This window comes from Clinocottus analis, unplaced genomic scaffold, assembly GCF_023055335.1.
Source record: "Clinocottus analis isolate CAN_PGR_092001 unplaced genomic scaffold, fCliAna1.0.p SCAF_1, whole genome shotgun sequence".
In the NCBI taxonomy this organism is placed as follows: domain Eukaryota; kingdom Metazoa; phylum Chordata; class Actinopteri; order Perciformes; family Cottidae; genus Clinocottus; species Clinocottus analis.
Window position 1 is genome coordinate 20,912,699 of NW_027175820.1, and position 23,618 is coordinate 20,936,316.

General features: G+C 47.1%; 1 protein-coding gene and 1 long non-coding RNA gene across 7 annotated transcripts in view; one reads left to right on the plus strand and one right to left on the minus strand.

Moving 5' to 3' along the window:
• Positions 1–23,618, minus strand: part of LOC137783879 (uncharacterized) — a 146,585-nt gene that overhangs the window by 102,402 nt on the left and 20,565 nt on the right. The window lies entirely within an intron of this gene.
• On the plus strand, positions 1,053–21,384 carry sema6d (semaphorin 6D). 6 transcript variants are annotated; one of them, XM_068569514.1, is made up of 20 exons: positions 1,054–1,194; positions 7,579–7,748; positions 8,283–8,394; positions 9,487–9,547; positions 9,769–9,831; positions 9,925–10,026; positions 10,238–10,328; positions 10,569–10,688; positions 11,023–11,111; positions 11,949–12,166; positions 12,270–12,401; positions 13,018–13,173; positions 13,524–13,697; positions 14,040–14,180; positions 14,407–14,484; positions 14,609–14,667; positions 15,290–15,346; positions 15,857–16,039; positions 17,050–17,291; positions 17,409–21,384. In XM_068569514.1, exons 2-20 carry the CDS (start codon positions 7,625–7,627, stop codon positions 18,540–18,542), a joined length of 3,336 nt encoding a protein of 1,111 aa, XP_068425615.1. In that variant the 5' UTR covers positions 1,054–1,194; positions 7,579–7,624; the 3' UTR covers positions 18,543–21,384. The 6 variants fall into 6 exon arrangements, with proteins under 6 accessions (XP_068426032.1, XP_068425615.1, XP_068425865.1 ...); XM_068569602.1 differs by lacking the exon at positions 1,054–1,194 and adding an exon at positions 1,459–2,208; XM_068569688.1 differs by lacking the exon at positions 1,054–1,194 and adding an exon at positions 4,191–4,277.

The following is a 23,618-nucleotide window of genomic DNA, read 5'->3' on the forward strand; positions in this document are numbered from 1 at the left end:
GGGACGAGCGAGGGATAAGTGAGGGATAAGCGGGAACAAAGACATGCAAGAAGTGCCAAACCGAGATCAGGCAGATCAGCAGTGCAAACTAGTGTTTCCTGTGCAAAGTATTGAGATGCAGATCCCACTTTCTCTGCTCATAATGGGGGCTGTCAAAGTGTGTGCGTGTGGGTGTGGGTGTGTGTGTGCGTGTGAGTGGACGGTCGCTTGGGACGCATTCTCACACATCTGCTAACCTGCCTTTCTAATGGGGTGCAAATGGGCCTCCATTGTCCGGCCTTGTGGTCCCGGTTAGAAAACGACCTGACACGTTCGATGACGACTTCAGCCTTGCATGCATACGGGATACGGGATGTTTACAAACACACACACACACACATACATACACACACACACGCAAACACACACTCGAAGATGAGAGGAGCTCAAACTAAAAAAGCAATGACGATCGTTCATAATTAATTTATTGTGTTCATGGTGCACAATGATATTCATAGTGTAACATTATTTGTAAAAAAAAAAGTTGTGCTTTTAAAATGAGATTATAACAGTTTTGAGTACACAACGTATGAGTTGGTGGAGTTGTTTGACTTATTTAAAACTTTTACTGGACACGGTTTCATATTTCTCCACAGAAAAGGAGGAGACGTGTGCTTTAACCATCACCCTCCTGAATCCAGACATTTCTATTTCTAAAGCTGTGTTTTACTAAGCAGCCACAACTCAGCTGAAATGATTTTACTAGGCGCTCTTGCTGACTTGGAGTTGGGGGATGGGGTTTAACAGAATAGAGGGGGGGGGGGGGGCAATACGGGGTCACACAGGAGGAGAACTGTGAGGGGAGAGAGGAGGTGGTGGTGGGGGGGGGGGTCGCTTTTTCTTTCTCTGTGGGCTCGAGGAAAGAAAGGAAGGAAGCCCGAGCAGAGCAGAGAAGCCCGAACCAAACCGAGGAGAGGTGCCGCTGGGGGAGGGACTGGAGCGAGAGCGCTGCTCATTGGTAGGCTGCGGCTCTCTCTCTGTGGATGGATTGACTTAACACGGGTCGAATTACACCATTTGCCGTGCATTAGTTTGTTTTTCTCTCAGCCAGGAGAAGTTGATTCACTACGACGCGCAAAACACATCATTTTTCTTGTGTGCTTTCTGTTGGATTACAACCACACAAAAGGATACAAAATAAGCAATTCAGATGAGGTGAGTTTCTTGCAGCTGCGTGGATTTACTTTGTTGCGCCGCATTACGCAGCGAAAGTCGAAGGGGGGGAAAAACTAGAGAGAAGTCTTTGCTGGGATACGAAATATTTCTTTTGACCAACGCTGCTCTGCAGAACCGGGTGGCTGCAGGACAGAAATAGTTCACGTCCTGACTATTTTTTACTCGCGATTTATTATTCATTCACTCCTTTCGCGGCCGTTCAACGTGTATCCGCTGTGCTCCGCTCGGACGCGTTTCTCCTGCGCTCATAAAGCGGTGGAACGGAGGGTAAACCACATCTGAAGTCACCTCTTTATTTGTTACACAGCGTCCCCTCCTATCGACGCTGTTGTAAATCTTTATTTAGGATCTATTATATTAGGTTTTAGAGTCGCACGTATCAATCGAAAAGTGAGCTGCCGGGAGAAACACGCACCGAAATAATCTTTGTGTAAATATAGATTGCATTTTTTGTTTGTCGTATTTATTCTGGTGGAGCTGTTTGATATCACGCTCTCCCGTCAGTCCAGCACGCCCTCTATTATCTTAGATGAGCATTCAATCAATGTGTGCACGTGAAGTCCGAGCGCGGCGTATGGCGAGGATAGCGCGTCGTTAATGTTTATGCTCTTTTCCCCCCTCTGCTTTCTAAAGTTAATAGTAGTGGAAAGGGGGCTGGTGTATCGGTGTATGAGGGAGGGGGCTGTGTGGTCGTGGCACAGCTTTTGAAGATCAGTCACCAGAGCGCAAAAAAAAGGGCCCGGGGACGGAGACAGAGAGAGCAGCCTGTCCAAAAGGGCTCGTTTGTGGCGAGCGTAGTTGAAATCTGTGCGCAACTGGATATCCAAAAGAGAGAGGGAGAGAAAGAGAGAGAGAGGGGAGAAAAGTGGTGGCTGGATGGAGCTTTAAATGACAGGAATATTACATGCTGGGTGTTTTCTCTTAAATGGATTACCAAAGGAGTATGACATTCAGTCGGATTGCCCCGTTCACGAGTGAAATCGGACACACAAGGTAGGTGTCCTCGATGCTTTTCAATTATTTATGTAGTGATTTTTTTTGGGACACAATAAGTTTTTATTAAAACGGATCTTTGGATTTTTTTTTTTTTTTTTTTTAAAGGACACATCACTTCTGTGTTCTGCGACCCGGAGAGCTTCTTTGTGAACATCAATGTATTACAAGGGAAACCAAGTACTGGTATTTCAAAGTAAAATATCCCAATCTTAAAAGCAGATGTGCACATACATTATGATTCATCGGGAGTCAAATCAGAGCCACGCCAGTGTCGGTCAGAGCTCTCACGCAGAGAAGTGTCCACATTTCCCGACAGCTCCAACCACAAGAGCTCACCTCTTCTGCTCTGTATTGTTCCCCAGTTGTTTTTAATGATTCAGGGCAATACATTAACGTGTTTTCTGACATAAAATCAACTTAAAAGGGAGCAACGGACACGTTTAAACGAAGCATGCTGGCAAATAAGCCACAATAAAAGACGAGCACAGCGGGACGGGCAGTTTCACTTGAAGGGCTGTTGACTCCTCACTCACCGGTGCCTTTTAATCTATTTAATGCACACCCAATTTCATCATGGCATTCTTATATTGGGACAATAAATCGGAGGAGCGCTCCGTAACCCTTTATTTTGTGAGGCAGAGCAGCGCGAGAGCCCAGCCCCGTGGCTGCGTTAAGTGCCGTGGAGGCGGTTGCGCGCAGCCCCATCACAGTTGTCACTCCACCGCTGTCCCCGGCGTCTTTGTTGTCTTTTGTATGGGTCCTACATGTGGACTAAAGGGCTCTGAAAAGATTCACCACGGATAAACCTTGAATGCCTTTACGCCCCGGTCCGCACAATGCTCGCATTAGCGCCAGGGCTGCTGCATGGATTGTGTGCGCAAAAGGAGGAGCGGAAGATCCCCAAGCACAAACTTGGAAGAAGAAGGAGAGAAAAAAGAAGAAGAAAATCGACAGCGACTGAAGGAAGAGAAACGGAAGAATAATGAGAGAAAGACGGAGAGAATTATGATGGTTCGTTTGATTCACGAGGAGGCATGGAAGTGGGAGTAGAGTAGCTTTAGGAATTATTCATCTGGGTCTCATTATTTGAGGATATTTGGTCAAATGAAGTAAAGGAGCAAGGGGAGATGAAGCATTTGGGCATCATCTAAAGTTGTCTGCTGTGCTATATTAATTCTTTTTTTTTTAAATGACCAAAAAGTTAAATTAACTTGCCTGTGGTCTAAATGTATGGATGCTATTCTCTCATACCAACGCAGCAGTCCCTTTAAAAACAGAGCACATCTGTCTAAAAAAGCCACATATGTGTGTTTCCATTAAACTCTGGAGCGTCGGCATCCGCCACGGAGAGTGCGAGGAGGACCCCGGCTTAGTTACTGGAACCACAGACTTCACATTGGCAGCAGCACCGCACTCCGGCCAGGTCGAACACCAGAACCAGCCGAGGGCTTGGTTGACAGCACAGCTGGCTGCCGCTGCGTCTCACTTCACCTCGCCGGCCGCGGGGTCAGAACTCGGCAACCAGAACGATCGCCGTTAACCTCCACTCCAGCCGCCTGTAACCCCGGAACAGCCGCCGTTGAACCGTACAGTGATCAGCGTTAACCCTCTACTCTGCCGGCCTCATGGTTGCCCTCAAACTGCTGCTTGGGAAACCAGATTGCCCAATGCTTAAATTGGTGGAGTGGTACACGTTTGACCCTGTGTGCAGCATTTGGAGTCAGTGTGTTGATGTGGTTTGCTTTGTTTCCCGCCCCAGAACCCCCTTTTAGGAGCCTCAGTACAGCTCTAACCAACATAGGTCCTCTAACCGGGGGTGGGGCTCTATTGTGTTGACTTGCCCAAAGCCCCCTTTGTTTCCTGGTCACACCTGCAGCTCAGCCCCCCTTTTGTGCTCCACTATAGCAGAACTACTGCTGAGAACAGCCTTTCTCCTGTTTCACTCCGCCTCTATCCAAGGTGGAGAAGAAAGGGAGGGAAGCACGGTTTAGGGTGGCACGGCCCTCTCCTTCTGCCAAGTCTCTGAAGCAACAAGTCCGGCCCAGCCCCTCGGAAGTGATCCTTAGGTAAATAGCACGCGATCGGGGGCAGTGGTTGTTATTGAAGTGGAGGGGAGGTGGGGTAAAAGGCGGCGTAATCATTTCTGGGCCCCACTAATCATCTGGCTGGCTCACTGTCCTGTGTGGCCGCGTCTTGATTACTTTCTTGAGCAGTTGAGAGTTGAGACGACCGCGTTATCGGACGCGTCCGGCGTTGGGACGCGCGCACAGATTTAGACGTGCGTGTGCGTACGCCACATAAGTGTGAAGAGCGAAATGGCTGAAACTGAACTCCTGGGCTATCTGATTCCCCCGCGCTGTTAGGTTTACAGATCAGCACGGCGCTCAATGACAAGCCAAGCGGCCTCGAGCACCGGCCATTGTGCGGCGGGGATTACATCCACTCGCACACAATCGACGAATCCTCACGCACCACTGTTGTTTGTCTCCCTTTTTTATTAGCCCCCAATTGGACCCCCCCCCCCTGCAATATCACATCCATTCAGTGTTGCAGTGGGGGAAAGGTTATGGCTGACATGTGCCAGTGAAAGCACCTCTAAGAGGAGAATATGTGTTAATCCGTCATTTTAAGCTTGGAACACTAAATCTTCAGCTGTAACTACCAGAATTGGGCTACAGACCCCACCATCAGTAGGAATAGCAATCCCCACCAGACCCCCTCCCCGTGTTTAACACCGTGGGCCCGAGCCAACAACATCAGCAGGGAAAGTGCGTGGTTGTAGGACATTGAAAAGCCTGTAATAACAGAGGTGGAGAGAGGCAACGCTAAATGGCACCGAGTTGCGTGACAAGCCCAGCATCTCTAGGCTTGTTGAGGCCCATAGATGTGTGTGTATGCACACACACACACACACACACACACAGTCACACACTGGAGGGCAGGAACCAGAGAGCGCAAAGGAATAGTCAATAGAAAACATGCTGGGCTCACTGGAGATTGAGAAGTAATTTTAGATCGCTGACCTCTGGATGTCTTCTGTTTCTGTTTTACATTCAAGTTTCTGAGGAAAGCCTTCGCCTCCACAGCGTTGCTATTACCATGCAAGGAATCATGGGAGATCGAAGCCGAGCTTCCGCCTCTCGTCGGGAGTGTTTTCCTCCTGAATTTTTCAGTGATGGAGAATGGCAGGCGCAAAAAAAAAAAAAGAAAAAAAATAGCTGTGTTTGCTTAAGAAGAAGGAATATAGAGCAGGACTCTTAAATTTTGACAGCCGAGGAAATGATTTACATGTGAACACAGTGTGGACTGGTAGCACAGTCTGCAGCCTCTATGATAGCACTGTAGAATTGAAATGTGAAGCTTGGTTTATTTACCTTTTTCTAGCTCTAGTCCCCCATCTCCATTGTTACACGTTTAGTATCTATTCCTGTCCTTGGCTTCTCCCAGGGATTCTGCAATTTATTGCTCGGGGTTTCATACAACACATTTCTTGGTGTGAGAGCGCCTGAATCCAATAGTAAAAAAAAAAGTTATACTTTTATGGATCTCTCTCTCTCTCTCTCTCTCTCTCTCTCTGCAGAGCAGTGTCATCATTTGTCGTTTCGATTAAGTTGCTGACAGTTGTCCTTCTGTAATGATCCGGGCGCTTGTGTGCACAGATCTGTGGACGCTTTGTTTCCAGGGATTCATTTGTATTGAGATTAGATTGTAGCGACTGCGCCAGCATCGCTGATGTTTTCGGTTATCGGGAGATATAGAGCCCCGACTCAATCTCTCTATGCTGTCAAAACATCACACCCGCAATTGAACTATTAAGTGGACTAATTGAGATGAAGTGTTTTATTGTCCACGCCTTGCATTACTTAGTCATAAAGACGTTGCTCTTTCAAAAGCGTCAGCGTCCCACAGAGTGCTGAATAGCCATGATTACTCGTTGTTGATGACTAAAACACGCGGGGCATTACTCTGCTTCCATCTCTGCCACTTCCATTCCGTCGAGTGACACATCGTACAGGAACTGTTCAGCCCACAATTGATGCCTGGAAAACCGACTGCGTGCTTTATATTACCATGTGTGCGTTAAGGCAGTGCAGCCCATGGATCATCCCATGCCATCCCCAAACGATGACAAAAGGCTGTCACGCCCGTAAACGCCTCGCGTCGTCTAGTTTTTCTGCTTGTGATGTAAACAAAAACAAAATCTTTCCAGCCATTTACGGGGTGAGTTGCAAAGTTATCACACATACAGTCGTGTTCATAGATTGTCTTTTTCTGGCAGCTGATCTGCCGCGCTTCCTGTGCGGATCAATCAAAGCACTAATGGCTTGGCAGGCAGGGCCCACAGACAGCACTGGAGCAGGTGTGCTTCGGGGCTAATTGAAAATGAGTCAATACTGTCTGTGTGTCCGCGTGCGTGCACATGCATCGGTCTTTGCATTACACAATTTGAAGGAGTGATTATGTATGTGTGTGCGTGTGTGTGTGTGTGTGTATCGCAGTGAGCTCCCAGCTAATCCATCCCTCTGCCTGTGTGACGTCTGCCGGTAAATTGTTTATATCCGTTCAGGCTTTGCCTGCATGAATAATTGGTTTGCCTTATAAATATTTTAATGTACACCGATCATTAATATGCACAGACACAGTCTGTCTCTAAAGCACTCCTCCGTGCACTAACGTACACACTAAACTCCTTTCAACTCCCACGATGAATTATTACCAATGTAGTTGCCGGAGTATCATGTCTACAATCAGAAAAAAATACTACCATGTCAAAACAACGGCATGTGACTTGATCCTCGGAAGACAAAAGCTCCGCGAGTCCCTCCACTGCACTGATGTGCGCCCGCCCCAGGGAAAGGCCAGAGCAATAACAGCTAGCAGAGCGCTAATAGAAGTCAGCTAAGGTCAGAGCAGGGGCTACGCCGGTGATGGTGATGAAGTTGGAATGTGCTGATTGGTGTTGAGCCAGGACAAACCAATGGGAGCACAGATGTACAGAGACAGCAGGCCCGACACATTTCTAACAGTGTGGACTTCCGCCGCATCCAACACACACCGAGAGACACCCCGCCGGTCACTTGGCTGACCTTCCCTTGGACAGCAGATGCAGCGAGAGGAAGAGGAGGAACGCCAAGCACTGCCACTGAGCGCTCAGTCATCAATAAGCAGGGGGAGAGGGCATTATGCGAGCCGTATGTTTGTATTTCACGAACGTGGCGGGAAGCGGGAAAAGAAAAGAAAAGCTCACCGCGGAAATCCGCCCCCCTTTTTTTTTTCCCGTCCCCGCGTCGCCCCCCCACAGAAGGTTAAATACGACGTGAAATGGGTTGAGCAACAACGGCGTGCGTTTTTTCTGTGTGTTCGCAGGTAACATCTCCACCCGAGTGAAACAGGAAGTGTCGTCTGAGCAGCCATGGGCCAGAGAGCTGTGCTTCTGCTCAGCGAGCTGCTGCTGCTGCTGCTGACAGCGTCACGCACTCTCCTCGCAGTCAGCTTCCCCGAGGACACCGTGCCCCTCGACGTCGTTGACGCACACTGTGAGTACACGCGAGACGGCGGCTACGATTACTGCGACGTCACTGGGAAAAAGTCATCAACATACACTTTTTTAAAAATTTTTTTTTAGCTTTTACTTACTCCAGTCACACGAAGAATAAACTCAAATGCCGGCAAGCTCATTTTTTTTGTTTTCGAGTGTTGTCAGCAGTTCATACGCTCGCATGCCATATTTATAGTAATAAAATCAATCTGCTCTTTGGTCAGCTGTAGCATTAAGTGGATTTCATTCTCATCTCCGTGATGTACTGGGAGAATAGAGAGATGTGCTGACACAGGCGGCCATTATCTCACGCGCAAACAAAACACAATGACACACATAATTATACAGAACATACTGTAGATCTTATTACTGTAATTGCAGGAGGATTTGTATAAAGCACACACACAGCATATTTCTTTCTAATCAGAGCAGTGCAGTTAAATGTAGCAGGAGGTGTGTGTGTGTGTGTGTGTGTCAGCTTCTACCACGAGTTTCCCCACTTACTAAATGTGTGTGTGTGATGTCTTCATAGTTGCACGGAGGTACCCTGTGTTCAGAGGCCGGCCCTCTGGCAACGAGTCACAGCATCGCCTTGACTTTCAGCTGATGACCAAGATACAGGACACTCTGTTCATCGCTGGCAGGTAAATTCAACACACACACACATTATCTCTCTTTCACACATCCCCCATACCAATATACTCAGTCACTCCTTGGCAGGTAAACAGTGCCGTAAAGGGGGGAAAAAAGCTCTTAGTGTTATTGGATCTGTTGCTTGTGGGCCTGCCTTTGATGTATATGGCCGGTATTGATCGAGAAAAGGCGTCTATCACGGCGGGCTGACGCTCCGTCAGGGATTTCTTGGCATCTTTACATGACTTTCTGGTATTTATGGGCCATGGAAATAATCTCACCGCCAGCACTAACATTGTAGCTGGAAATCAGCTCGACATCTACGATATAAAACTCCCACCTCTGGAGCCCCTATAATCACCGCCACATGTATCTCTGTTTTCAGGTGGATCCTCCATTTCGCTAAACGTGAAGCAAAATGTTCTCTACGGCTTGATAGAATTTGATTCTCAGTGTTTTATTACATTTTTTTTATACCCGAGGTATAATCAAAACAATAAGTGGTCGTCATGTGAAATGGTATTGCAGAGAGGATAGTCAGATTTTCGTTGAACAGGCGGTCCCATAAAAAACAAATCACGACACATCGACTCTGCAACACCCTGTTTGTTTATAAAACAGACATTTGAATGTCAATATTTTCAGATGGTGACAAATATCTACCAAGAGAAATTAGTTTAAACCCATTTACCCCCGATTTGATATTACTGCGAACAAAACCGGTGTGTGTTTCCCGCCGCGAGAAGAGGCTGAAAACATAGTTCACTGTCAATGAGATCATGTAATGACAAGTACCGCACATAGAAATGCTCTCATAATGGCTAATAAATAGCAACATTGGGGAAACAATGCAAATGAGCTGCTGATTATGCATCAGAGTCCCTCTCAGAATGTGAAAACAAGAAATGACAAAATCACGTAGATGTGTTGAAAATGGTGCCGAGACGTGATTTCATTTGTATTCCAAACTGTTACGCTTTTATTAATGTTCAACAAAGATTAGGCCTCAGATTCTTTATTTTTAAAACAGAAAACACTTCAAATGTGTTGTGTTGATTGTGCTGTGTCACTGAGCTGTGTGTTTTGTTGCTTCCTGTCCACAGAGATCAGGTGTACCTGGTCAGTCTGAGAGAGTCCTACAGGAATGAGATCATTCCTTACAGGGTAAGATTCTCTCAATCCACACACACACACACACACACACACACACACACACACTCAAAAGGACCCCTCAGAAAATACAGAGCCATTCATCACAAATTGGACAGGTTGTAAAATGGGAGAGTGGAAAAGGGAGGACAGCATGTGTGCGTGAGTTGAGTGGGTGTGTGTGTGTGTTTGTGTGTTAGTAGCGTGCGTCTAATGCTCCATGTTGGTTTTCACAGAAGCTAACGTGGCGATCGGGCCAGTCCGACAGAGACACGTGTGCCGTCAAGGGAAAACACAGAGTAAGTAAAAAAAAAATGGCCACTCGCAGACTGAGGACCTGAGGACCTGAGGACCTGCCTCTAAACGCGCCGTGTCCTGTGCTTTTGTTTTAGGACGAGTGCCACAACTTTATCAAAGTGCTGGTTCCCAGAAACGACGACCTGGTGTTCATCTGCGGTACCAACGGCTTCAACCCCATGTGCCGATACTACAGGGTCAGTATCCAGTGCACTTGAAGTGCATGCTCACATGTGCATGAACGCACGGGTGAAGTCATTTGAGAAACACGCCCCTTCATTTTATTTGCTTGTTAAATAAATTTGACTGGACTCGTTTGGCGCTTTTCTTGGCAGGCTTCGTTCTCGCTGTGTCCCTCGACGCAAACGCTTGTTCTAAAAGTGCGAGTGATTGTTGTGTTCCCCTCAGCTGGATAACCTCGAGTTTGACGGAGAGGAGATCAATGGACTGGCACGATGCCCATTTGACTCCAAGCAAACCAACGTTGCCCTTTTCGCTGGTGAGGTTCAAACGCACACCCGCCTCCGCACACAGTTAGTCCTTCCGAAGAAGAGCTAATGGGTTCCTACTTATGCTCTCATTATTGCCTCTGCGTCTTTGCCACAGTAAAACTGTGCCTGCAGCGATAACACAAAAGCCAATCAAGCCTTTCAAAAAAACAGGAGGGAAACAACACGGCGTTGACGAGGAGTGTATCCTAGCTTTTAGTGATTTTACTCTTTGTTGTGTTTTTTCGAAGAGGGGAAGCTGTATTCGGCAACAGTAGCTGACTTCCAGGCCAGTGACGCTGTCATCTATCGCAGTATGGGAGATGGATCAGCCCTGAGGACCATCAAATACGACTCCAAATGGCTGAAAGGTAAGCGATGGCCTCTGCCTCGCGCTCAATCTTTATTTCTCTCTCCGCTTCTCCTTTTCTGGAGGACCGCCGCCGCGCCGGCTAGCTAAATGCCCATGGTGCCTTCGCATGGCCTATGTATGTACGTGGCTGTCGGAGCCGTGTTTCTTTGGAGTGATAGAGCGCTCTCCTGCCTTGCCAAGCTCCACGGGGATATGGCCTGTTCTCTCCCAGGAAATCTAGGTCACCCCCAGTCATCTACAGCCTTGTACAAATCCCTGAAATATTCAACATGCACAGTGGTGGTGACGGTGCAGAAATACACTTCAACTCTCTGCTTCTGTCTCTCCCTCAGAACCTCATTTCCTGCACGCAGCAGAGTATGGGAATTATGTGTACTTCTTCTACCGGGAAATTGCGGTAGAGCACAGCAATCTGGGCAAGGTAAGACAGTTCACCTGCCGTTCATAATGCATGACATATTCCACAGAGATACAGTATGCAGGCCTTTATCCACACACACACACACACACACACACAAAAAGGGCTTACACCTCCCTTGGTGCGTGCGTTTTCTGCCACAAATGGCTCCAGCAGTAATGGGACCCATTCAGGTGGTGACAGTGCGTTGCATTAGAATACATGAGGAATTTCCACAGCCAGTGTTTGCTGGGAATGTTCTACTAATGTAAAACCATTACACAGCGAGAGGATTTGTCTCCCGGAGACGTGCGCTCTGTGTCTGCCACTACCTACGACACGTGCACGAGGGCATTAGGAGGCTCTGTGTTTGAGGCCAACTTCAGATTTTTACCATGCCTCATCCTGAGCCGGTCTGGCTGAGCCGCAGGAAGCCGGCATCCTCCATCAACCACCAGCCAATAAATATTTCAACCCTACTAATGCTTGGGTGACACCTGGCCTCTGATGGAGGTTTGCGCTGGTAAATAATTAAAACCAACTGCTTCACACACTTCATTTATACTCACTAAGCCTTGGTAATAAGTGCAATCAAACACGTATTCACATGGCGCCGCATCGGGCCAGTCGAGGCCATCGCATGTTCTTTTTTTAGACCTTTCGCTGGAGTCGGGGTGAACAATCGCCACACACGTTCAAGACGGGCGCGTGCGTTTTGTGAAGTCGTCCGTCCTGAGTTTGCTACAGGATGGAGATGTTTTATTCAGCATGTTGAAGTGTTTTTAGTGACGTTCACTCGGCTGCCTTCCTCTCGCCCCCCACCACACCCCTCGCCTCACCCCTCCTCCTGCCCCCTCGCAGGTTGTGTATTCTCGCGTGGCCCGGATCTGTAAGAACGACGTCGGCGGGTCACAGCGGGTGCTGGAGAAGCACTGGACATCTTTTGTGAAGGCGAGGCTGAATTGCTCGGTGCCAGGGGAGTCCTTCTTCTACTTCGACGTGCTCCAGTCCGTCACCGACATCATCGACATCAACGGAGTGCCCTCGGTAGTGGGCGTGTTCACCACACAGATGAACAGGTGAGCCTGTCGGCGGTGAAAGCATGACCAAAGCAGAGGACGTGAAATGAGAAATTCGGGAGTCACACATGGATGTTACATTGATGGATTTCTTTCTCCGCAGTATCCCAGGGTCGGCAGTGTGCGCCTTCTCTATGGCTGACATAGAGAAAGTATTCGGGGGACGGTTCAAAGAGCAGAAGTCTCCGGACTCTGTGTGGACTCCATTTCCAGAGGAGAAGCTGCCTAAACCTCGGTACGGATTACACTCTGCTTCTCCCAAATCCTTCTTGGCAGACCGAGCCAAGAAGGCAAAAGCAAAAGAGAAATGTTTGAAAAAAGAAAATGAATGTCTTCTTACAGACATATGGAAGCTTGCATCCAGCCGCTGTTTAACACCTGACATTTGTTCCTATTTTCTAAACCCTTTCTTTGTCCAAGTTAAACCGAATGACATCAAATATGTTACACTAGTAAGGGACCAAGTTATTAGCTTTGACCCAGCACACACATTCACCATCTGCTGATGACTAAATTATTTATTTGGCATAATTAGACGCCTTGCATATTTAACCTGTTTACAGTCAGCACGTATATTTGTGGCTCTGCTCTGTGTCCAAAACACAAAGTCCTCGAAGCACCTCATTACCCCGGTAAATCATTAATGGAGGATAACCATGCATATGTATATTTTATGTTTCCAGCTGAGGCCCTTTTTGTGATCCTAATAAGCACCTGCTCCTCCCCCCCCCCCAACCTCTCGTTGCACTTTTCATCCATTTCAATGCACGCTATTATTACTCCCTGGTGTGTGATCGTACAGGCCGATCTTTGACCTTTTGCCCTCTGTTCGTGTGCACCCTCCATCATAGACCCGGGTGCTGTGCGGGTCACGGTCCAGCTGCGTCCTTAAAGAGCTCCATCGAGTTCCCGGACGACACCCTGCAGTTCATCAAGTCCCACCCACTCATGGACACAGCTGTGCCTTCAATTGGGGATGAGCCCTGGTTCACCAAGACTCGTGTCAGGTATGGCAATATATCAGTCTCTGGTAGCTTTTTTTAGAAACATAGATTTCAAAGAACAAACTTAATTCATATTTTCTTGCTTGCCTTATCACAAGAAACTCTCCGAAAACGTTGCCTAGAAACATATCTTTTAGTATAAGAATAAGCAAACAAGACTTGAAAATCTGACCGAGCATTTTATTGCAGACGGGCAGCTTCGAAATCTGAAAAAAGTATTGAGATATCAATATTGACACGTCTCTTAATTTACTGTGTCAGAGCCGATTTGTTTATTCAAAATGGACTCTTCTGTTTTGAATGGGGACGACCCCCACTGTGAGTAACACATGCTCCCTCTGCTGTGTGTGAAGGTACAGACTGACAGCGCTGGCTGTGGACAATGAAGCCGGACCACACAAGAACCGCACCGTGGTGTTCATCGGGGCCGAGTCTGGGGTTGTCCTCAAGGTTTTGGCCAAGACCTCCTCCGTGTCTCTGAACGACAGCGTGCTCCTGGAGGAGATAGACGTCTTTAACAGGGCCAAGTATGAATGCGCTCACTTTTCACCCTCTCCCTTTCTGCTTCTCTTCCCCCACCCCTCCCTCTTCTGACCGTGGAGTCAGCAAAGTGAAGCATCCTGGCACAGATGGCCTTCTCTGTCTGCTTTCTGTGCTTGCACAGTGTGTGTCTGATTTCTTTTTGTGCTTATTTGTGGATGATCGCGCGCACCCCCCCGTGGTGTGTTAGAGGTTAAAATCCTGTTAAACTGTGAGGGGAAAGCTTATGTGACTCCTCCACCTGACAAGTGATTAAATCTACTGAGACTGAAACAGTAGACAGACTTATCTGATACACCCCTGATCAGGTTTCTCTCTTCCCTTCCCAGGTGCCTGTCTAACCACGAGGATGACAAGCGTGTCCTCTCGCTGCACGTGGACAAAGAGGCGCACAGCCTGTACGTCGCCTTTTCAAGCTGTGTCATCCGTATTCCCCTGAGTCGCTGTGAGAGGCATTCTTCCTGCCACAAGTAAGTGACGCTGGAATGCACACGTCGGGGGTCAAAATGCGCTTTGTACGGCCGGTCATAGGTTCATGACTTTATTGTTTTGTGTTTCAGTAAATCATAAAAAAAGGAATGATAACAGCTTCTTATTATGCCTTTTGGTTAATGTTCAGGCGGTCGCAAATGATTATAGCACTTCCCAGAATGATTAAACCCGGCGTTCTGATGGAGTGTGTTTGTATGGCTGCAGGTCTTGCATTGCATCAAGGGATCCCTACTGCGGCTGGAAGCCTCCTGGGGCCTGTGAGAGGATACAGCCCGGTGTTGTGTGAGTTCAAGCTTCAGCTGGGACATGAAGTGCAAATATTATCGATGGCAAAATGAGACAAAGATATGCAACTCTTTGATTAATCCCTCCATGTTTCTATCTCTTCTTTGCTTTCTCTTTTTAGGACTGGATATGAGCAAGACATTGAATTGGGAAACACTACCCACTTGGGAGACTGCCACGGTACGAATCTCATCTCCATGCCATGCCGTCTATCCTGAGACACATACAAACACACACAGATACACGCACACACATACAGACACACACACACATACACAAATACAGACACGCACACACAGACAGATACAGACATACATGCACACAAACTCATCCCCACACACACCATGAGCCTGCACACTCACAACAGTAACCACTCCAGTAACTTGCCCCGACATGAGTCTATGTGCAGTATTAACACACACATCTGCATACAGTACATGGCCACCTGTAACTTATGCCACCTGTGAGGCAGAAACATGGACATGTACAATTGCGGGTCATGTTCAGCCGGTGCAAATGGTAGAGGTCTGAAGATATCCGATGGTCAGAAAATGGACCTTTGCTGATTTCACCGTTAAAAACAAAACGCCCGTCTCTTCATTTGTACCAACTAAACATGACCCCGGCTGAACCTCAGTATTGATCAGAACCAGAGGGCCTCCAGTGAGAGAAGGACACTGCCAGCGGGTGCTTTATATCTGTATTATTAAGCAAATAACTGCACTCTTAGTATCTCTTAGGAATTTAAGTTTTTACTCCTGAATTCCTTTATACTGATTTCTTGTCCTTTTAATTCTTTTAGCGTTTTTGGGCACTACATCAGCGCCAGATTACAAATCATTTGGCGACCCTACCTCTGGTTAGTTTGATCTTTTACTCAAATGGTTTCTTTCCTTGAGTTCAGCATCTCCAACCCTTGTCTTTCCACCACTGCCACCGTTCATCTTTTCTCACCAAACACCTCCCGAATGCTAATCACCTGCTTCATTCTCATCGTCACAAACAACAGACTCATAGGCGACGTTGATGCTCGATCTCAGCACAGATTCACTTCCTCCTTTTCACTCATCGATTCCTGTTTCTCCTACCTCTTGCATGCCCACCCACCATCCCTTGGCATCCTTACTGTTGTGTACCGACTTGTCCTTGAATCGCTGTATCCTCTCCTTCTCCCCCTTCTAAATTGTCGAAAACAAAAATGTGCTTACGTTGGTCTGTGAATGTGAACTGTGATGAGGTTTATTCCCTATTTTTTTCGACACTAACCATAAAAAAAAATTACGCAATACCCATGCATACTAACCGGGATGATAACAGTATGCTTCACCCACGTCTGTACAGTTTGTTAACAATTTGTTTGTCACCACAGACATGGAGTTTTCATCAACGCCAGTCACAGCCCACCCCAGTGGGCCCATACACCCCCCAGTACTCATTCCCACTCAGAGCCCCGGCTCTGGGCCTGATCCAGAGCTCTACGGCTCAGGCTTTGTGCTGCAGGATGACCCAGCCACCTCCCATTCTTTAGACACTATCCCAGGGGGCCAAGAGGGTAAGGCCCAAAGGGAGGCAGCCAACATGCTGCAATGAGCCTGATCTGATAGCTGCCAACAAGTCTCACTAAGCCACACAAATGTGAATCTACACATAGGCTCACATAAGCAAACACACACGTGCACACACTGGCAGCTATTTAGGGTTTTTTATTTAATCTCTTTTTCAATTAGACATTTTCATACATAATTTATGTTGGTATACACATTACATTTTTATTTTACTATTGTTTTCTTTCCTTCAAATTTCCCTATGTTCTTTCTTTCTTTTAATGGATTTAATCCTAGCTTTCTAATCATTAAACCCTACACTCAGTATTCTCACAATAGTTTCTTTCAGATCTTTTCTTTGGATTTAGCTTCCTTCTCTGCCACTATACATTTGACTCTAGCTCTAGTAACATTTTCCCCCGGCTGGTAGATCATTGACTGGGCCTGCTCTGCCACACTGTTGTGGCCGCACGGTGGATGACTAACTCTTTCAATGTCTGTGGTAACTAACAAACTTCCAGTAGAGCAGCAAGAGCTGCTTCTCTTTCCTCTGAACAACTTCCTGCTGGTTCTTGCTCTTGTACCAGTAGATTGATTTGGCTCGCCTTCACAGTGCACTCCTAACCCTTTCGTAGCGAGTAAACGCATGACAAAAAGCCGCAAGTGGAACGTGGATCACGGCAACACTTTTAAGTCTTCCCTTCTGAACTAACGTAGCACTGCTTTTCATAGATGGTGAAATGGATGTGGGTACCTAACAGCTTCTGCCAAGTTTCACCATATTTCTTCTTCATCTGGGCTTGAGATGAATAGGAATGTGTCAATATGTATGGTTGACTGGGTCCTTGTATGGGGGGAGAGGGGAGTGGGAGGGAGGTGTAGAATCAGAAACTCATGCATGGTGGTGTTCTCACACAAACATGCACATATCTGCTGTTTAACGGGGAGGGGTGCTTCACTTATCACGTTCACTCTTTGCACCAGGGGGTTAACCAACGCTTCAATGTTCTTTTTTTAGGAGTGTGGGATATCCAAGCAGGTGAGACCAACCAGATGGTCCACATGAACATCCTCATCACCTGCGTGTTTGCTGCCTTTCTCATGGGCGCCCTCCTGGCTGGTCTGATCGTTTTCTGCTACCGAGACTCATTCCTCCGTAAACCCAGACATGTCCACAAGGATGCAGAGTCGGCGCCGTCCTGCTCCGACTCCACTGGAAGCTTTGTCAAACTCAATGGCCTCTTTGACAGCCCTGTAAAGGTACGGACATAAAACCAGCTCCGCTGCTGTATCACATTTTGTGGAGACGAGAGATTGAATAAAGATACGTGAAACTGTTTAATCTTACTCTTTTGATTTGTATTGTCACATTCTTAGGAGTACCAGACCAACATTGATTCTCCCAAGCTTTACACCAATCTGCTGAGCAACGGCAAAGACCTGCATTCACCCAACGGAGACACCAAGACCATGATCTTGCGGGACGGCTGTCAGCCCCCTGAGCTGGCTGCCCTGCCTACACCCGAGTCCACCCCAGTGCTTCAGCAGAAAAGCATGCAGCCCATCAAAAACCAGTGGGAGAGGGCTCACGCAAAGGCCAGTGGACCTCGTAAGGAGTCCAACTCGTCAGCAAAGAGTCCTCAGTATCTTCTTTCTTCTGCTGGTGCTCCTCCTAACTCCAACTCCACCCACCCTCACCTCGCCTTGGGACACTCCCTCATCCCAAGTGCGGTTGTCCTGCCCAATGCCACGCACGACCACTCTAACCTTGACAATGGAGATGATACTCTGCCGCATTCGTCTGAAAGGAAGCTGAGGAACCCAGACTCCAAAGGAAGTAGGAAGGAACAGAAAAGGTCTGTGGATGCCAGAAATACCCTAAATGACCTTTTAAAACACCTTAATGACTCAGTGGCCAACCCCAAGGCCATTCTTTCAGAGGGATCGGGGCCACGCCCAAGGCAACAGCTCACTCTGGAGCCCATGGAGGAACTGACTGAATTACCCCCCAGGGTGCCCAGCCGTGAGGCTTCCCTGTACTCCCCCTCCTCCTCCCTGCCGAGGCACAGCCCCACCAAGAGGGTTGATGTACCCCTGCCCACGACTCCCACAACGCCAACGGGCAGCCTGAGCATGGGGGGCACCCTGGAGAGGCAAAGAGGGGGGTATCAACTCCAGCGGAGTGCCTCTCACAGGCACTCCTTAGCCACCTCGCCAAATGGGGTAACCATGGGGGTGTCTGTGTCTCGCCAACACAGTATGAACAGAGGGGGTTACATGCCCCCAACACCCCCCTCCAGACTTGACTCCCAAGGTGGAGTGATGGGGGCGGGAATGCACTCAGCCCACCCATCTTCTGTTCCCCGACAGAGCAACTACAGTGGGTACGGCTCACTCCCTCGCACAGGGCTTAAACGGACCCCATCGCTAAAGCCAGATGTGCCCCCTAAACCCAATGGGTTTTCACCACAGACTCCACAGATGCGAGTGGTCAACAAGTACAGTTATTAAAAGAGCAAGGACACTTCTGAGTGAGCTCTTGGCCTTGACTGTAGAGCTTTGAGCGCTGCAGGCTTTGGGGGAGGGGCTACGGATGGGGTTCGGGTCTAGTGTGTGTTTGTGTATCGACGTAAGGTGTGTTCCCCCTTTAAATGATATGCACATTCACTCATGCTGAAAAAGGGAAAAATCACACGTGGCCAAAGATACTCCTTGGGGCTTTTTTTGCTCCCTACATGTCCATCTCTCTCCCTTGTCACGGTAGCCACAGGATATGAACAGTGGACAGCGGTGAATCTGCCGCTCCCCGTTGTATCCGGGCTCAGGTGTTTCCCGTTCCAATATTAGGTACGTGGTTCACCAGCTGGGACCGCTACGGCGTCTGTGCGTGGAGTGCTGGGTTTAAGCCGTGGAATACTTGAAGAATGGGTCTCATTTGTCACTGCCCTTGAGCACTGTCTTCCCACTAATGTGAACTGAACAAAGAGGCGGGGTAGGCCATGCCTTTGTTAGTAGGATGGCCGGAGGCAGCGGAGAGGGAAATCCAAAACTCACAAGTGTGTGTGTGTGTGTGTGTGTGTGTGTGTGTGTGTGTGTGTGTGTGTGTGTGTGTGTGTGTGTGTGTGTGGATTAAGATACATAGGATGGTGGACAGCTGAATCAAACAGCAAGCAAACAAAGAAAATGGGTGAATGTGTACGTTGGTCGATTGGAAAGCAGATTTGTGTAAAGGCAGTACACTTATTGGGCCTTCACACTTGTTCATCAAGAGTGGCCACATGCCTGAGGGTGCAACTTAAGACCTGTCTAAGACCTAAGTCAATTTCTCTCATTCCAACATTATTATCGCATATTTAGTCTTTTCTGGCTCATCTGAACTGAGTTTGACTATTTTTGTGTCATTCTGTTGTGTTTTTGGTAATTAGGTTAATATGAGGTGCTGTGTGTATACTGGCACAGGAACTCTGTGACTCACTTGGAAATTTGACTTAGTATTTGCTGCTATTGGTTTTAGACATCGGAATTTGTCTTGGATGTACATTTTTCTTTACCAGACTGTGATAACCTTTGATAAAGGTGTGCACATCTGCTTGTGCGTGTGTGTGTGTGTGTGTGTGTGTGTGTGTGTGTGTGTGTGTGTGTTCGCGTGTGTGTCATGTTGCAGACAGATGCCAAGAAGTACAGTTTTCAGCAACCAAACACACTGTTAAAACTGATATATTGGAAAAAAATAATGCTTTTTTCCAGGACTGAAAACTCCCCTAACCTCCACTGCCCCTTTGTAGGAAGTCTACTGTTGGTTCAGCAGACTTCTTTCTTTATGTAGCAACGGTATTAAGAAAAGAAAGCATAGATTTCTCATCTCATTCTATAAATACATTTTGAACAAAATGATTTGCCTTTATAATGTTTTCCTGTGTTATTTAAAGATTTTACCATATGAAACTAAAGCAACACCAATGGTTAAGCCCAATTCAACATTTCAGGGCACTTCTGTTCCGTTAAACTTGTGTGTCCCCTAACACCATAACGCTAGATTTTTCCCTCGACATTAACGCTATTAAAAGGTATATAAAACTGACCCTAGAACAATACATGGATGTAACACCTCTGTCATCTGCCGTGCTGGTTCTGCAGCCCGTGTTCCCCGTGCAGCTTCCCCCGTGAGTGGCCAGTGTACAATCAACAACAATTTACCAATGTGTCCAAATGAGTCATGCTGGGAATGACAAGATCCTGTATATACTTAAATACTATAAATAAGGAGTATACATATTTTTAGGCAAGTGAACCTGAATCTGTGCATTGTGTGCCTTATTCACAAAATGAATTACTACAGTATATAATATTGGCAATGTCAATTGGTCTTCTGTATGTTATTGTCATATACTATATCAACCATTTTTATACGAAGCATTTTGAAAATCAGCAGGACGTGTTGGAGAATCCCAAACCGAAGTGGCGCGGAGAAGAAATTGACTGACAGAGACACTCCACTTGTGAACGCTAGCTCTTACAAAAGGACAGTGAAACTGTTTATTTGGGGTATAAATCAATTTTTGTTTCCTTTTACTGCCAGCGTTGAAAGAAAAAAATTGGTGTTAATCCACCACGTAGAGGTGCCATGCAGTGAATGTATTTTCTTGACAGTGGGATGTAGGGTGGTTAGATCTTGCACTGTGGAGCGGTCGGCTCAGCGCAGAACATCCTGCCCACAGCCAGCGTATTAACAGTGTTCACACGAAAGCCACGGGCGGCGGTCGCGCAGAATCCCGTAATCCCCCTCCCGCCCCCAGGATTGCAGTGACCGGAATGGTTTCTATTGGTCAGTAGTGACGACTGAGGGATCATTTCCCTTGGGTACATTATTTGGGTGACATCTGCAATCCTATCCGAGGGTCAGTTGCCTGTTTAACCCAAAGCCACATTTTGTTTACAAGTGATGATTGTATGTAAAGACTTTCTGCCTGTCATCTTACCAGTGTTTGGGCTCTCTTTTCTACTCGACACACGCACACTCGACATCGCAAACATACACACTCAGCATACAACGCTCGACTGCCTTGTACATTGCAATATGAACTGGGTTTTTCTGTTGCAATCTAAATTTGAAGCCTTTATATTTCAGTCTGAGCTCCGCGTGTGTGCAGACGAACCGGATTTTGTCATGTCATGTTGATTTAAATACTGCGCGTCGTGGCGATGCCAGGCCAGCTGTGTATATGATCTCCAGAGTATTTCAGCGTGTAGATATGTTGTACTGTGAATGTGTAAATAATAATGATGGTCTTTGTTTCATGATATTTTTTGTTGATTTTTTTAACACGGCATGTATAGTTGAAATAAAACATTATGGCACAGAGAGAGTGGTCCGGGGTTTTTTCTTCTTCTCATGTCGAGGACATGGAATTCAGCCTGGTTGGGTTTCATAATGTTGGCTCCTTTTACGTTATGTCATGGGTTTCTGGTGTGAGAGAGCATGACGGAGCGCTGCAAAGAGTTAACAATCAGATGCTTGCTGTCCTTTGAACTCAGCCTAAAAGCCATGAGATGCATTCGGTACTTACAGCATGACTTGGCTAGGTAATGTGTCCGAGCAGAGTTCTGTAAGCTGACTAGCTGAGACACGGAGAGTCTGCAGAATGATTAAGAGCGTCGGACTATTTTTAGCGCTGGGTTGTTTTGAAGTTTGAGGCCAGCGCAGAGTCAACCACACCAGATAGCATGTGGGAAAGTTTCCAAAGTAGCATGTTCCTTTAGACATCGAACATCTGGACTAGCGACTGCCCAAGGCTTAAGATCTGAGCCACCAATGAGCTGTGGAAGAATGCATACATTCAGATGCATGCAGCGTAAACGTCCAACGCATGATGTCACACACTGATAACGTTGTGATAAGATCAGCTGCCAAGAAGAAAGGAGGGATGGTTGGTTGAAGGAGTCGCTTTTCATGTGTTTCTTATTTGCAGAATGATGAATAATTAAATTGCTTGTTGAGCAATGACCCCCTCACTTTTCTTTAAACAAACAAAAAAAAAGGCGTGCACATGCTGTTGTACTGAACTTCTGAACTGCAGCGCTTCACGTAAAGTTCACACAAACGCAGAAAAATGCATCGTAAAAATAGGATTCACTGTCAAAACATGACAACAAGAAGGCAGATGTCCAAATCCACGGGATGTCACGGTGGCTTAGCGGCCTAAAAACGCATACCACATATAAGCAACAACCCCGAGTGGAATCCAGCTGGGGACCTTTGTTGCACCCTACTCCCACACACACACATATTTCCTGTACGCCTCTTCTCGGTTTACTATCAATTCGAGGAAAAACCGCCAAAACATTTTCTTATAAAACATCACAAACAACATTTGGCCATCATTTATAATCATCGTTTGAAATGCTAACTTCCCGTGGACGCTCACATTAGAAGTCAAATAATCAAGACTGAAAGAGAAAAGGGGTTTGTAATCAAACTGATCTGCACATAAAGAAGAGGAGCAGGAGGGCTCTGAGAGCGCGCCTCCTGCTTTTCTGCAGGGAGGATTTGCAGCCCGTTGCCTGCTTGGCCGGGAGGCTTTGTGGCTCATCGCTGTCGTCAGAATGTTGACACAAGTGCTCCTTCATTTGCTTTCAGCAGGACCTCCTGAAAACTCGCACCTCCTAGCAACCCAGCTCCCTCCTTCTCTCTCACTCACACACACACACACACACACACACACACACACACACACACACACACAAGGGAAACATTCTCCCCTCTGGGTGTTTCTGACGGGGGTTGGGGGTGTGATTTGGTTGGGAATGGGGAACAACAAAGAGGCGCCTCTTGCTATTCTGATGTACATCCCATCCTCTCAATTTATCAGATGGTCTCTTTGAATTAGTGGAGGCAAATCAAACACATCCAATGATTCTGTAGCCGTTTCATTCACTTGTCCGCCCGCCTGGCCACACTTAGCCTCATTACGAGCACTGACTGTTCCCGGACAAAAAGCATGCGTTTGTTGTCATACTGACATGTCTGTGCGCACGTGTGTGTGTGTGTGTGTGTGTGTGTGTGTGTGTTTATTTCACTTAATAAGGGAAAAAAACATGACAAAAACACATCTCTTAGTGTAAGTGGAACACAGCAAGGCCACTCATCTAGATGCATGAGGATGAAATATACATTGCTCAGGTTGACAGTTCAGATTAAAATGTGCTTTTAAAAAGCAACACTCGGGAGCAGACACAGAAAGAAGCAGCCCATAGGAACCCTGCTTTCTGTTGCGCTTTCTCTGCAGCTTCTCTTCAGAAATTTAAGGGCGGCGATTAGACTGAAAATCATCCATCTGTACGTCTTCCTGTCCTCTTTTCTTAAAAAGCCTGGAGGTGAAACCAGCATTTACATTTACAAGCCTCGGCCATGGAAAGGTGCTTAAAGGGTTTCTTTGTGGGCTTTAGCAAGTACATGTGCTCTCTCTCTCCCTCTCTCTCTTGCTCGCTGATGTATTAAAATCTGACAGAGTGCCCGTGTAATGCTTCATTTGAAAGCGGAATTAAATGACAGGGAAGAAGCCGAAATTGAGTTGGATTGAAAAGAAA